This window comes from Gossypium hirsutum, chromosome A03 (assembly GCF_007990345.1).
Source record: "Gossypium hirsutum isolate 1008001.06 chromosome A03, Gossypium_hirsutum_v2.1, whole genome shotgun sequence".
NCBI classification, from domain to species: domain Eukaryota; kingdom Viridiplantae; phylum Streptophyta; class Magnoliopsida; order Malvales; family Malvaceae; genus Gossypium; species Gossypium hirsutum.
Window position 1 is genome coordinate 9,627,757 of NC_053426.1, and position 14,248 is coordinate 9,642,004.

Consider the following 14,248-nt stretch of genomic DNA (forward strand, 5'->3'; position numbering starts at 1 on the left):
TTTAATTTCAATATCATATCAATAGGGTTAAAATTATTGTTATTAATTTTTATTTAGGAGTGAATATAAACATATTAGATAATTGAAGTTAATATAAATTTAAGTATATTACAAGTTACAAATTTGTTTTTAATTTTTCTGTTTCTATTTTAAGTAAATATAAAAAATTGCGTTGGAAATAATGGAGATTAAAAAGAAATAAAAATTTGTAGCCTGCTAGTTCGGCACGTTCTTTTTCTTTAAAAGTATTTTAGGGTTTTGTCTTTCAAGACCTTATTCGCACGCAACAGGGAGGCAGATTTGGGGAATTCCTGTTGCAGATTTGGCGAATTTATTGTTAGAGGAAGAAGAATCAAGGTAACGTGGATGTGGTGGATGATGATTTTCGATTTTGTTTAGTGTGAACAGTTCTTATAGAGAGTATGGTGAGTTTTTTGTCGTTACGAAACACTCTTGTGGGTCTCTGGCTTCCATTGAGGGGGTGATCATTACGGAAATTGGTGATGAGAGGTTTTTGTTCAGATTTTTTGTGAGGTGGATCTGAAGCGGGTTTGTGATGGTATGCCATGGACTTTTAATTGACATTTATTAATTTTTCATAAGTTAGAGGTAGGAGAGGATTCAATGCAGGTACCTCTGGTCTATTTGATCTTTTGGGTTCATATCTATAATCTTTTGTTAGGTTTTATTTTAGAAGAGATGGCACAGTAGTTTGGTAATTTTATTGGATCTTTTGTAACACCCCTAACCCGTATCCGTCACTAGAATAGGGTTATGGAGTATTACAGGACAACAAAATTGTAAATCATTCAAATCATACACTAATACAAACATAATTAAATTGTTTGGACCTTAAGAAACCCAAATGCTAACCAAGATACAAAATCAAAATGACATTAATCGGGTCAAAAACACATCAAAACCAACCTAATATGTGCCTAACCAATATACCCTCATTGGTACCACAATTATATACAATTTAATACAAAATACACATTAATTCAATTCATCAACTCATTCAAGCAATACCAAATCAAAATACTTAACAAAATTACCATAACCACAACAAATTAAATATATGTAAGCCACACATACTAGCATAACAACTATACCTCATTCTCATACCCTTTGCAAATTGGTTATTTGCACAAAATTTCATTCATAACATTTACATAAGCCAAACATTAACCAAAATAGCACAAGAGCCTATACATGCCATATAATCCGAATTTAACATTTCAAAAACTATTGAGATAAACTGGATAGTGTGACTTGAGTGCCGTTTCGATCGTCCAACCTTCTGAAAATCTACAATGACATTAAACAACACAAGTAAGCTTAATGAAGCTTAGTAATTTCGACGAGATAAACAAAAATCTTACCAAACTAACTATAATAAATCAAATAATTTCCAACAATAGAATATATGCATAATACCAATCATCAATTTATACAAAGTTAAATTTTAACCATACGAACTTACCTAGACTGAATTGTAGTAATTGCAGAAGTTCAGGGACTATTTTGTTATTTTTCCTTTTCCATGAGTATCTACGGGATCTTGATCAAATCATCAAACCAAAGTTGGCTAAATACTAAGCCCTAGCTATGACTTCCTTCTTTAACAATTTCGGTGGGAAAACAAAGGTTAAAGAAAATGATGCCACAGTTTATTTGTTTTACTTTTCTTTTAATTATTAAATTACTAATTTAACATTTGTTATAATATTAAAATTCACCGTTTAATGTCCACCTTTATCCATTATTTTTAATAATGGTCTAATTTTCAACTAAGTCTCTTTTCCTTATTCAATAAACCATTTAATCACTGAAAGCAAATAGTGACTAAATTTTACATCTTTTACAATTTAGTCCTTTTTAATTAATTAACCATCGAAACATTAAAATTTTTCAACGAAACTTTAATGCCACCTTAATGATAATCCGTAAATTTTTATAAAAATATTTACGACTCGATTTATAGAAATGAGGTCCCGATACCTCACTTTCTAAAACCACTTGACCTAATAAATCGTTATAAAACATAAATTACCAAATCAAAAACCTTTTTAAAACCATATTTGACTCATTTACGAACTTACTCGCCGAATTTGGCTTCCTCGAAACTACTATTTCTGACACTATTGAAAAATCGGGTTGTTACATTTTTCCTAGAATATGATGCTTCTTTGATTGCAAGGGGGTGTTAATAGATTTATGAGAATTCGAGTAAGGCTAGACGTCCAGCTCCGATTGAAAAGGAAAAATCAAATTGTATTGGACCAGGATCGTTCGGTTTATGCCCTTTTTAAGTATGAAAAAATAACGTTGTTATGCTTTCTATGTGGTAGGTTGGGGCACAGTGAGAATTTCTATCTTATTTGGGTAACATTGGGCACACAGGTTGTGGATTTTGGATGAGATATTTCTCTCAGGGCGGCGCCTAGGAGAGGAGCGGCAGTAGTGAGCAAGTGGTTGAGAGAGGAAATTTCTAAGGGAAATCTGAATGGAAGGTTTAATGAGAGGGGTAGGAGGACTAAGGCGAGAGGATATAACCCTATTGGTAAGAATAATCCTTAATATGAGCATAATGGTGGAGGGTTAGGTACAGAAGGGCCGATAGAGATAGGATCGTACTTGGAGGATAACCCGTTAGAATCAATGAATGGTAAGAAAAGGCAACATACCAAAGAGAGAGATTCAAGTGTTTTTAATCCTATGGTGTTAGAAAATAAATTTTCTTTTATCAATAGATCGGCGGCCGCTAGCAAGTCGGCGGACTGGGGGTAATAAAAATTTTAAGTTGAAATGTCTATGGGTTGGGTCATTCACGGGCTGTGAGGTGTCTCAAGAATAAGTTGAGACAAATAAAGCCCCAAGTTTTGTTTCTTATGGAGACGAAACTAAGTGTGAGAATGATGAGAAGGGTTCATGAGAGGTATGGGTTTGCTAGTGGAATTGAAGTCACTGCGGAGGGTTCTAGAGGAGGTTTACCGGTGGGATGGGTTAGTGGTTGTTCGATATAATTGAGAAATTTTTCACATTCGCACATTGATGTTGAAATTAAAGAGAGTGAGGGGTCGCCAAAATAAAGATTTACGAGGTTTTACGGATAGCTGAATGAGAGAGAAAACGAAGAATCCTAGCATCTACTGAGATAATATGGAAATAATAACTCATTTTCGTGGTTGATAATGGGTGGATTCAATGAAATATTGTATTCGTTCGAGAAATGATTAGGTCAGATGCTAAATGAGAGGAGGATGCAGAAGTTCTAAGGTGTTTTGAAAGATTGCGAACTGAGTGATTTAGGGTTTTCTGGCTAATGGCATACTTGGGAAAGAGGAAAGATTCCAGAAAATAATAAACGTGAATGGTTAGATAGGGGAGTGGCAACTTTGGATTGGTGGGAACTTTTTCCACTATTCTATGAAACACCTAATGCATACTTTTTTTTATAATTGTCCTTTACTAGTAGATATTATGGGTAAACATGGTGTGCAAAGAGGAATGAGTAATTTTCAGTTTAGATTTAATGCGGATTGGATTTTTGAGAATTCATGTAACAAGTGCATTATAGATCTATAGGAATCGTCTCGTTTGGATGTGCCAGAAAGGTTGGAAGAGTTAGGGAAGGAATTGAATAAATAGGCGAAAGAAGAGGCAAAAGGATAGAAAGCAGAAAACAAAGAAGTTGAGTTTGAGGTTAGAGAAGTTATCATTTATTGATCCTAATGAGGATAATTTGATAGAGTTGTTAGAAGTTAAACTTGCTTTAAACATTGAGACTGACAAAGAAGAACTGTTTTGGGAACAAAGGGATATGGTTAATTGATTAAAGTTTGGTGATCGTAATATAACTTTTTTCCACAAATTCACATCAAATCGTAAGAGAAAAAATGTTTTCAAGTGCTTATATGAAAAAAGTTGGAAGATGGGTAACAGAAGAAATTGATATTACTGAGGTTGCTGCTAAGTATTTTAAAGAGTTGTTTACTGCTCCATCAATTATTGATAGTGATCACATGCTGTTAGGCATAACCCCTAGCATATTGGATGGTATGAATGAGGAGTTGTCTGTGGCCTTTACAGAAGAAAAGGTGTGGGAAGCAGTTAAAAGCATAGCGCCTTTAAAAGCTTTAGGTATGGATGGTTTTCAAGCATTATTGTAGCAGAAATATTGACACATTGTGGGGAAGGATATCACCTAGTTCTATATTCAGGTGTTGAACAAAGTAAGGGAGGTAGAGGACATTAATAAAACCAATATAGTTCTTATCTCGAATGTCACAAATCCGGTACCGATGTCACAATTTCGCCTAATTAATCTATGCAACGTCATCTACCAAATTATTGCCAAGGTTATTGCAAATATGTTTAGGAAAGTTTTGGATGTATGCATTGATGAAACTCAAAGGGTTTTTATTCCAGGAAAATAGATTTTTGATAATTTTTTAATTGCCTATGAGTTTTTGCACACATTTAAAAAGAAGCATTCCACAAATAAAGGTTCCTTTGCTTTAAAATTGGACATGAGTAAGGCTTATGATAGGGTAGAGTAGGGTTTCGTGGCCAAGGTTATCAAATGTATGGGTTTACACTCACAATGGATCGATATGGTAATAAAGTGTGTGACAACAGTCTCTTATTCCGTCATATTGAATTGGAAACAAGGGAACCAGTTTTCACCTTTTCGGGGACTAAGACAGGGGGATCCTTTAAGCCCATATTTTTTTTTATTTGTTCTGAAGGGCTTTCATGTCTTCTTTGTTTGGCCAGGCGGGAGGGTAGTATTAGAGGAGAAAGAGTGGGGAGGAAGGATTTAACGATGACACATCTGTTTTTTTGGAAATGATAGTGCTTTATTCGAGGAGGCAAATGAAGAGGGAGTAAGGGCGATGAAAGATTTGTTAATAGAATATGAAAGATTCTCAGGACAAGTAATTAACTTTGACAAATCGTTGGCCTATTTCAGTAGTAACGTCAATAGCAGAATGAAAGCTCAAATAGAGGATATATTGGAAGTTCAAATTTTGTCAAACCCGGAAAAGTACCTAGGATTGCCAACAGTTTTGGATTGGAAGAAAAAAGAGGCATTTATGGGATTTAAGGAAAGGTTCTTAGAAATGTATTGATAGTTGGAATTTGCATTATCTCTCCGCAGGAGGTAAAGAGATCTTTGTTAAATCCATTTTACAATCAATACCAATTTATGCTATGAATTGTTTCTTACTTCTGAATACATTATGTCGTACGTTAGAAAGCATTATTAATAAATTTTGGTGGCGTAACCACAAAACAAATAGGGAAATACATTGGTAAATTTGGACATATCTTTTTAGTTAAATTTGACTTTTAACATTTTAAAAAAAAATCAAATTGCTTTTCTTTTTTTTAAACTGAAATTCTAACTAAAACATTAATATTTTTACAATGTTGAATTGACAACCAGTGTGATAGTATACGTTTACTTAATAATGACATGACATAATTTGTCTTACATGCTATGTTAACAAATATTTTAAAATTTATAAAAATATTAAAAAAATAAAAATCTAAAGAAATAAAAAGTTCATAAAAATTCAAAAAAATTAGTCCAAATTACCATGTTTCAAAATGTGACATTTTAATCTGTATTTACTTTAAAAAACCAACAATTTAACTCTTTTTGAAATCTCATGGTCAAATTCGACTTTTTTTTTAAAAGGTTAAAAACAAAATTTAGTTAACAAAGGACCAAATAGATAAAAGATATAAACATTGAGGGCTTAATTTCACATTATGCCTAAATTAAAGTATAATATTAAATATTAAATTTCAGCGTAACACAATTACTCCGGAAAAAAGAAAAACATATTTCATATGAAACAGTAAAAACAAGTAAAATTAAGAACAACCATTTGAATCAAACCAATTGAAGTTAAAAATACATATTTTGGCGAAGATCAGCAAATTGAGTCCCAAAAGATTGAAGAACCGTTAAAACCCCCGTCCAGATATATATAATTCCCTGCATTCAAAGGAAAATAAATAGAAGGGAAGAAGAACATTTTATTGTGATTCTTTCTTTTCTTTTCTTTTCTTTTCTTTTAACGATGAACGCTCACCATGCTTCCCTCGGTCGACGGACGGTAAGAGTAATTTCTTCCAAGATTTTGATTTTGCTTTTTTTTCCTTTTCATCGAATTTTCTTCTAATTTGACTCCAAGTTTTGATTACATTCATTTATTTATTTTAATTTTTGAGTGATTGTTTCTGTGATGATTTTGAATAGCTGGAGGAGATTCGTCAAAAGAGAGCCGCCGAAAGAATCAGCAAAGCTTCTTCCGGATCGGATCTCACCAAAGCTCCAATCCCTATTGGTCTCCCTTTACCATTTTTTATTCGATTTTTCCGCCAAATTTAAAAAAAAATTCTAATTTGTGCATTTTATTTTTTATGCTTGCAGATGTTCAAGGCATGAAGAAATCAGAAAGCGAAAATCGACTCTCTGAGGTATTTTCTGTCATTATTTTTTTTAAAAAATTAATGATGAATTTTTTGAATTATTGGCTGAAAACAATTCTATGAAATCTCCTTAGTTTTTATTTTATCCTTAATTGTCTGTTTGGATGCTTAAATAGTGATGGAAAAAAAAATTATGTTTTTACTTTTATTTTTCACGTGGTGTAATTTTAGTACTAGTTTTTCTGTCTCATGGAAGTTTAGGTTTAAATTCTTATGCACAGTTTGATGGAAGTTCTGGTTTAATTTGTGGCTTTGAAATAAGGAGCTTTTTGGAAAAATCAAAGTCATTCAGTACACACAAAATATTTAAAATTATACACATTGTTAGCATGATATTGGTGTGATGAATATATCATTCTCATGCTGTTAAATTGGCAATGCAGGTGGACATTAGTGGTTTAGTATCTCAACTAAAGGACTTGCAGAAGAAAAATGCAGAACTAGAAGAAAGTAACCAGATGTTATCTGTGGAGGTACTATAATCATTTTGCTTTTAGATCTTATCCTTGGAGTTTGAGCTAAACTAAGCCATCAGAACCTGCAATATGTGAATTTGTTGTTATTTTCCTGATTCAGCTTCAAGCTAAGGAAGCCGAGCATGAAACACTGCAAACACGGTTTAATGATCTGGTGAGTTGAGGCACCTCAATCTTTTATACCATGGGTTCCTGGTTATATCTTTTGCAAATTTACTCTTTTATCGGGTATAAGTGGACAAGTTTGTCAGACAGTGATCTTTGTTTACAAGTTTCTTCCCTGTTGTTTGGTTTGCTTTCTTTCTACTCTAATTCAAATTCAGGACTGTAAATATGGTATGGTTTAAACTTTTGAATAGTGATGCTTTCACTCAGGTATACTTATTTATATTCAAACTCTATTGATTTACAGGAACAGAATACTGTACCATCTCTAAGAAAGGCTCTGAAAGATGTTGCTATGGAGAAAGATGCTGCTGTTGTTGCGCGGGTATGGGCTTGTTTTTGCATTTTTTGTTATATGGGTTCTCTAACTTGTTCATTTTATGATTTGCTTACAGTCTGTTGTTTTAGTATAGGAGGACCTCTCAGCCCAACTTCGCATGCTCAAGAAACGCCTGAAAGAGGCAGAAGATGAGCAATACAGAGTGAGTGAGCAGTTTCTACTCTTGATGCAAGAAGACGACTTAGCTTTTAGCTTATCTGTTTGTCTTTCTTTAGGCTGAGGAAGATGCTGCAGCCTTGAGGGCTGAACTCAACTCAATGCAGCAACAATTGATGAGCAATTCATTTAGTGGAATAAATGCCATGGGGAGTTCACCAGATCAACTACAAGCATTAGAAAATGAGTTGGCTAGATTGAAGTCTGAATTACAGGTTGCAATGAGCTTAGTTTGTTTTTCTTTTTCCCTTTTGAAGTGTTCCTATGTGGATCTCTCATGGTAGTTTCTGAATTACAGCAAGAGTCATCGTTGAGGCAACAAGAGCGACAGCAATTAGCAGAGGAGCAAGCTCGGGTTTCTGCCCTGAAATCAGAAAAGCAGGAACTGGAAGAAAGACTTACTGCTATGTCCAAAAGGAGTTCAGGTAATTACTGTTTACTCAAAAGGGTTTTCATGGACAAACTGTGAGTGTCACCAGTGATGTTTTAAAATAACATGTGTCCACGACTGTACATGTTTAGGCCTGTAACTTCATAAAATTAAAATCAAGGATAAAAATCTCCTTTCCATTCGTTTTCCCCATTTGAAACCTATATTTTATTTTATAACACATGAATATTAAGTTCCCATCAAACATAAGTAACCTTGATGTACTATTTCCATGACTCCTGTTTTCTGCAATGCAGAAGTAGCCTCTGAGAAAGGAACGCGCAAGGAATTTTCAGTGGTAAGATAGTGCCTTTAAGTTATTGAGGATTAATTTGTTCAGAAGAATTTTATATCCTTGATTTGTCATGATAAATAACTTTGGCATGCATCTTGTAGTGCCAAAGTGTTATGATAACTTAATGCAGACACATTCATACTCCCCTTTCTACCCAAATGGGAGAATTCTTCTCTTTTTGTTGTTTCCATGGTTTGAAAAATATTTTCCTCCAAGTTCCTACCACCTCATTTCATCTTGTTTATCTACTGCTATTCAGCTTCTAAACAACATATAGTTGTTTCATCATTTAATGTACTGATAGTGGATTCATTTTGAAAGAGGCTTATGCTTCATCTAAGGTAACCTTTTCTGTATTTTACAGGAAGAAAAAGAAAAACTTGAGAAACAGCTACATGATATGGCAGTAGCAGTGGAGAGACTTGAAAACAGCAGACAAAAACTTCTAATGGAGGTAGAACCTTTCCTCAAGTCCTTATAGTTATGCCATGTGCGTTGGAAACTTAAATTGCAGTTTCCATGTTAAGGCAAAGTCTCTTTTTGCATTGACAGATTGATAACCAATCTTCGGAGATAGAAAGGCTTTTTGAGGAAAATTCTAATCTCTCATCTTCTTATCAAGAGGCAACGAACACAGCAAAGCAGTGGGAGAATCAGGTACAAATCAGTTGATGTAGTCTGTGCGATTTATGCAAACCGTTTTCATGAACTTTTCTATGAACAACATAAATCTTTACTATTCTAGTTTTCAATATGTGTTATTTGATTGATAAACGAGTCATCGAGTATTTGCAGGTTAAAGACTGTCTTAAGCAAAATGAAGAGCTTCGTAGAATTCTAGATAACTTGAGAACAGAGCAGGCTAGTTTGCTATCCAAAAACGGTTCTGGGGCTATTCAAACTGGTTCACAGGGAAATACAACTGAAATTCTCTCCCTCAAGGTTAGTTTGTTCCGGAGGGAAAACCTTATGACATGTATTGCATACTTTAGAACTCCATGTTGAACCTTAGGTCAATTACATGATTTTTTCCCCCTTCCAACAGCCTTCTGGCCTTCAAATAATAATAATACATTATCTGATTGTGTGCTATATATTCGTTTTCTAGGGACAACTTGTGCAAGAACAGAGCAGAGTAGATTCACTATCAGCTGAAGTAATGCAGCTTTCAGCGCGTCTCCAACAAGCGACGCTAGCATATAACAGTCTTGCTCGCCTGTAAGATATTTCCTTTCCTCTTCCTAACGACTTCTGAACTCATATCTGACAAGATTTTAGATGCTAAACTTCATTTGAAATGCCACAGCTACAAACCAGTTCTCCGAAACATCGAAAGCAGTCTCATCAAAATGAAGCAAGATGGCTCGATTACCATCTAGTGAATGCAATAGCATAGTTTCTTTTGGTGTAATTTGTTTTCGAAGCCGATTCTTGGGCAGAGGATTGAATTTCTGCAGGCAGTCTTTTTGGTTTGGCATGAGCCATTCATTATTTTTACGAGACAGGTAGTGTTTGTACTGCTTCTTTTAAGTGTAATTCGAACAACAAAAGAAGAATTACAGGAAAAATGTATTTCACAGAGATATTTCTTCATGAGCGAGGTTGTAAAAATCTAGACTGGATTGGTTGATTTCATCAAAAATTAGTCAATCCCACAGTTTAATCATATGTGCTGTTTTGAGGTTTTATTGTATAAATTGAATTGAAAAATTAGTAAACTGGTCAAAATTGATAAAAAGAAAAAACAAAAATCAATTAATTAATTTTTATTACTTTTAGATTTCATTAACAAAAAAATTTAGTTTTTCATTGAACTTCGATTTTTTTTTTGTTGTTGTAAATATAGCCTTCTTTCCCTTTTTTTTTTGTAAATATATTGTTTTTTCTTTTGATTTTTTTAAATATATGTCCTTATTTTCCTTATTTTTTTATTATTTTATATTTATTAGCTGAATTTTCTGTTCATTAAATTTATAAGATGATTGAATATTCAGATTAAATGGAAAATTATAGATTCAATTGATTCCACCTCCCATTCAATTTTGAACATGAAAGACAAGTTTCATCAACTAAGCTAAAATCATTAAATATCGAAAGATAAAAGGACTAGTTTTTAAAAATTTTCATTAAATCCTTTAAAATTTTTATTAGCCTTCAAAGTTTTTGAAATTTCTCATTGGAATTTTTTATAATTTTAATTAAACCTTTAAAATTTTTAAAAATTTCATTAAATTCCAAATTTTTTTTAAATAAATTAATCAAATCATCCGCCTCTTACTCGACCAAGAAAATCGACATAACTTGGTTACTGGTCTGCTGTATTAAATTATGGGAGAAAAAACACAACCATGAGAAGCCAACAAAACTTGGTTACTGGTCTGCTGTACATATCTCTATGTTCTCTCTGTTGTTTTTATGACTTGTTTTCCAAAACTTAAAAATAAATAAAAGAGAAAATAGTTATTACTACTAATTCATGAGCTGGACTAAATTGAATCTAAATATGATATTAACATATTTTATGTTTGATCAAATTCGGTTTGACCTGAAATATGGATCTAAAATTTTATTTAAACTTACCATATTTGTAAAAACTAATCTAAGCTCATTTTAGTTCTACACATTATTTTTAAAATATTTAAAAAATATTTATATTATTTTAATTAAATATTTTTTTTTGTTTATTGAAAATTTTTACACAATTATTTTAACATTATTTTAATATTTATAAGAGTGCTGAAACCATCAAGTCTGATAAAATGGGTTAAATAATACTTTAGAACACTCAAACAAGATCCTTTCGGACAGCGCAAGTTTGATTGCATTTATGATCTAACAGGTACTTAGTTTCATTTATTTACTGATAGCGTTGTTAAGTTGGATGCAGGATGGGCTGCTGATGGAGGGGTGGTGTACAAGTAAGATGGGCAATGGATCGCTAGATATAATCGATATTTGCATTTTTGTTCAGTTTTTTATGCTAAATTATGGAAAATCTTAGATGGCCTAAACTTTGTTCAAAAGGAGGGATGCAAAAAAGTTACCATTCACATTGACAATTTGAAGGTGGTCAAAGCTCTTCAACACATCCATACGACTAAATTAATTTCGGCCTTGATTAGAAGAATCGATATAATCTTACAAACTATGGAGTAATAAAAAATCAAGTATATCACCAAAGAGAGAAATCAAGTTACAGATAGTCTTGCAAAAATGACTTCAAAGAAAAATTCAGCTTTGCAAGTGTTTGCAAAAATTCCAGACAAGATAGCAGTAATTACTTTCATATTATGACTGTTTAATATGTTTCATTTGTCTTTTTCACCAAAAAAAAAATTTACAGAAGAGCAGTATTATATATTTAATGTAAAATTATTATTTCTATGTGTTATAAATTACATAATATAAAATATTATAAACTTAAAAATGAGCCAAGCCGAACCAAGTTTAGGTCTTGAATATTTAAGTTTGAGCTCGACCTATGTTTTAAACGGGTCTAATTTTTTTATCCAACCTATTTTTTGAGCCTAATATTTTACCTTAAATCCTCTCTAATTTCAAGCGAACCTAAAAGCGAAGCCCACCCCACAAACAGTTCTACTACCAATAATCCCCACATGAACAAACCCCATTCTGGAAATGGTGAAACCGATTCACATCACGAACCAGAATCTCTTTGTTTGTAAACTTGGAAATGAATTTTGTAAACGAGTGGCAGTCTTCACACAGCCTCAAATTCTTTGTTATCCTAATGGTTTCCCCTTTTTTCGTGTTGATCAGCCCGAATGCGACCGCTAGTTTCTCGCTGTGACCCAATAGGATCCGTTCCTTTTCGCTTTCATCGAGATCATACAGCACGACTTTCGTTTGTGGTGAGTATCCCTTCTCCTTCATCTCAGCGGCCAGTTTAATCAACAATGATTGGATCAGTTCGATCTGAGGGTTGGGCTCGTCAACGGAGACGAATGAGTACATTTTCCTTCTCACTTCAATCCAACTTCTTCCCGCAACTTTTTGCAGCGAGCGAGTTTCGAGTAGCTTCCTCACTCGCTTTACATCATCCCACATCTCAGCTTCTGCATAAATATCAGCTAGGAGTACATAGTTCCCAGCACTATGGGGTTCAAGTTGAAATAGCCTATGGCTAGCTCTCTCTGCTAGCTCTACATTACAATGAATCCTACATGAGCCAAGAAGTGAACCCCAAACCTTGGCCCCGGGTTCAATCCGCATTTCATCTATAATCTTAGCTGCCTCCTCTAACCTATTGGCACGACCGAGAAGATCGACCATACAAGCATAGTGCTCAACGCTAGGATGTATTCCGTGTTCTTTACACATCGAATCAAACAACTTTTTCCCTTCTTCAACAAGACCAGCATGGCTGCATGCTCCTAAAACACTGACAAAAGTTATAGGACTTGGGGAAACACCTTGATGAATCATCTCCTCGAAAATTTGCATTGCTTTCTTCCCATATCCATGAAGACCGTAACTCGAAATCAACGAATTCCATGACACAACATCCCTTTTCTCCATTCGGTCGAATATCCGTTGTCCTAATTCCAGCTCACCACATCGAGCATACATTGTAATAAGAGCACTGATTACGGGCAAAACCGAATCAAGCCCTCTCCTAAGGATATAAGCATGAACCAACTTCCCTTGCTCCAAAGCCGACAGAGCTGCACAAGCTTGAAGAACACTAACCATAGTAACCGAATTCGGAGCCGAATCCCGAGTCTCAATCATCATTTCCCTAAAAAGCTCCAATGCCTCAAATGGCTTCCCATTTTTCGCATAACAGGCCATCATCGCACTCCAAGAAACCACATTCCTCACAGGCATCTTCTCAAAAACAAAACTCGCATGCGCAACGCAACCGAACCTTGCATACATATCCACCAAAGTAGTCATAATATGAACATACCCTTCCAACCCATGTCTTAAAATATGAGCATGAATCTCTTTCCCTTTATTTAAAAGCGAAACCATACATTCAGAAGCAACACAAGCTTTCAGCACATAAGTATAAGTAAATCTATCCGACGGAAGTCCAATCCTATTCATCTTTCTATACAAACCCAAAACTTCTTCCCCAAAACCAGCCAAAGTAAGCGCTCGAAAAAGCGCATTCCAAACAAAAATCGTTCTCTTACGCGTTTTATCGAACACCTTGCGAGCATCGTCCAGAGAATCCAAAACAGCGTACATAGATATAAGTTTGGTAACCAAGAAAGGATCTTGGTCGAACCCATTTTCGGAAATATGGGAATGAAGGGATTGAGCGAGGGAAAGGGAGTTTTGGTCGGCGCATGAGAGGATAAGGACCTCGTAAGTCCTTTGAGAAGGGTTGGGTTCTCGGGAAAGAAGCTTGAAAGCTTGTTTAAGGTCGCCTTGCTTGCATAAGGATTGGATAAGTTGATTGTGGTTGGGTGTTGAATTAGAGATGGAGGGGTTTAAGGTGAGAGAAGAAGAAGGGAGCTTTGGTGGCGTACGACGTGGGTTGAACAGTGATGGTGGTTGCGTTGGCTGGGGAGTGTGAAACGCCCACATCAGTACTCAAATCCCACGGTCTTCTATTTTGTTAACCTTTTTCTTTTGAAGACTGATCTCTCTCTCTCACATTTGATTTTTTGTTGCACAAATTCAAGGGTCTTGTACCATTTTTAAGGCTTAGATTTTTCTCCATTGTATCACGTGGGTATCACGTGACATAATATCCCATTCATGCTGGTTTTTCTAAAATATGAATTTTAAATTAGGTTCGGGATGAAATAAAAATCAAATTATAAATATTTGAAAGCTAAAATAAATAATTTTTTTTACTATTCCTCATGCACAAACAATTTTAAAGACGATACACATAGGAGGAGGGG

At 34.3% G+C, this 14,248-nt stretch overlaps 2 protein-coding genes across 2 annotated transcripts; one reads left to right on the forward strand and one right to left on the reverse strand.

The window, feature by feature from the left end:
* Window positions 1–5,836: 5,836 nt before the first annotated feature.
* Window positions 5,837–10,035, forward strand: LOC107950245 (autophagy-related protein 23). The gene is made up of 15 exons (XM_016885058.2): window positions 5,837–6,131; window positions 6,275–6,362; window positions 6,449–6,495; window positions 6,891–6,980; window positions 7,084–7,137; window positions 7,396–7,473; window positions 7,562–7,630; window positions 7,704–7,859; window positions 7,943–8,069; window positions 8,332–8,372; window positions 8,734–8,823; window positions 8,922–9,026; window positions 9,165–9,311; window positions 9,478–9,587; window positions 9,676–10,035. The coding sequence occupies exons 1-15, from the start codon at window positions 6,096–6,098 to the stop codon at window positions 9,746–9,748; spliced, it is 1,311 nt and encodes a 436-aa protein (XP_016740547.1). The 5' UTR covers window positions 5,837–6,095; the 3' UTR covers window positions 9,749–10,035.
* Window positions 10,036–11,725: 1,690 nt separating this feature from the next.
* Window positions 11,726–14,021, reverse strand: LOC107950244 (pentatricopeptide repeat-containing protein At3g46790, chloroplastic). Its single transcript, XM_041108033.1, has one exon. The coding sequence runs from the start codon at window positions 13,923–13,925 to the stop codon at window positions 11,970–11,972; it is 1,956 nt and encodes a 651-aa protein (XP_040963967.1). The 5' UTR covers window positions 13,926–14,021; the 3' UTR covers window positions 11,726–11,969.
* Between the last annotated feature and the right edge of the window lie 227 nt (window positions 14,022–14,248).

Excerpts from the sequence above, each read along its gene's own strand:
- LOC107950245 (XM_016885058.2), top strand. The coding sequence starts at position 6,096 with ATGAACGCTCACCATGCTTCCCTCGGTCGACGGACG. Across the intron at positions 6,363-6,448 it reads CAAAGCTCCAATCCCTATTG|ATGTTCAAGGCATGAAGAAA; the intron begins GTCTCCCTTTAC and ends TTATGCTTGCAG. Across the intron at positions 6,496-6,890 it reads GCGAAAATCGACTCTCTGAG|GTGGACATTAGTGGTTTAGT; the intron begins GTATTTTCTGTC and ends TTGGCAATGCAG.
- LOC107950244 (XM_041108033.1), bottom strand. The coding sequence starts at position 13,925 with ATGTGGGCGTTTCACACTCCCCAGCCAACGCAACCACCATCACTGTTC.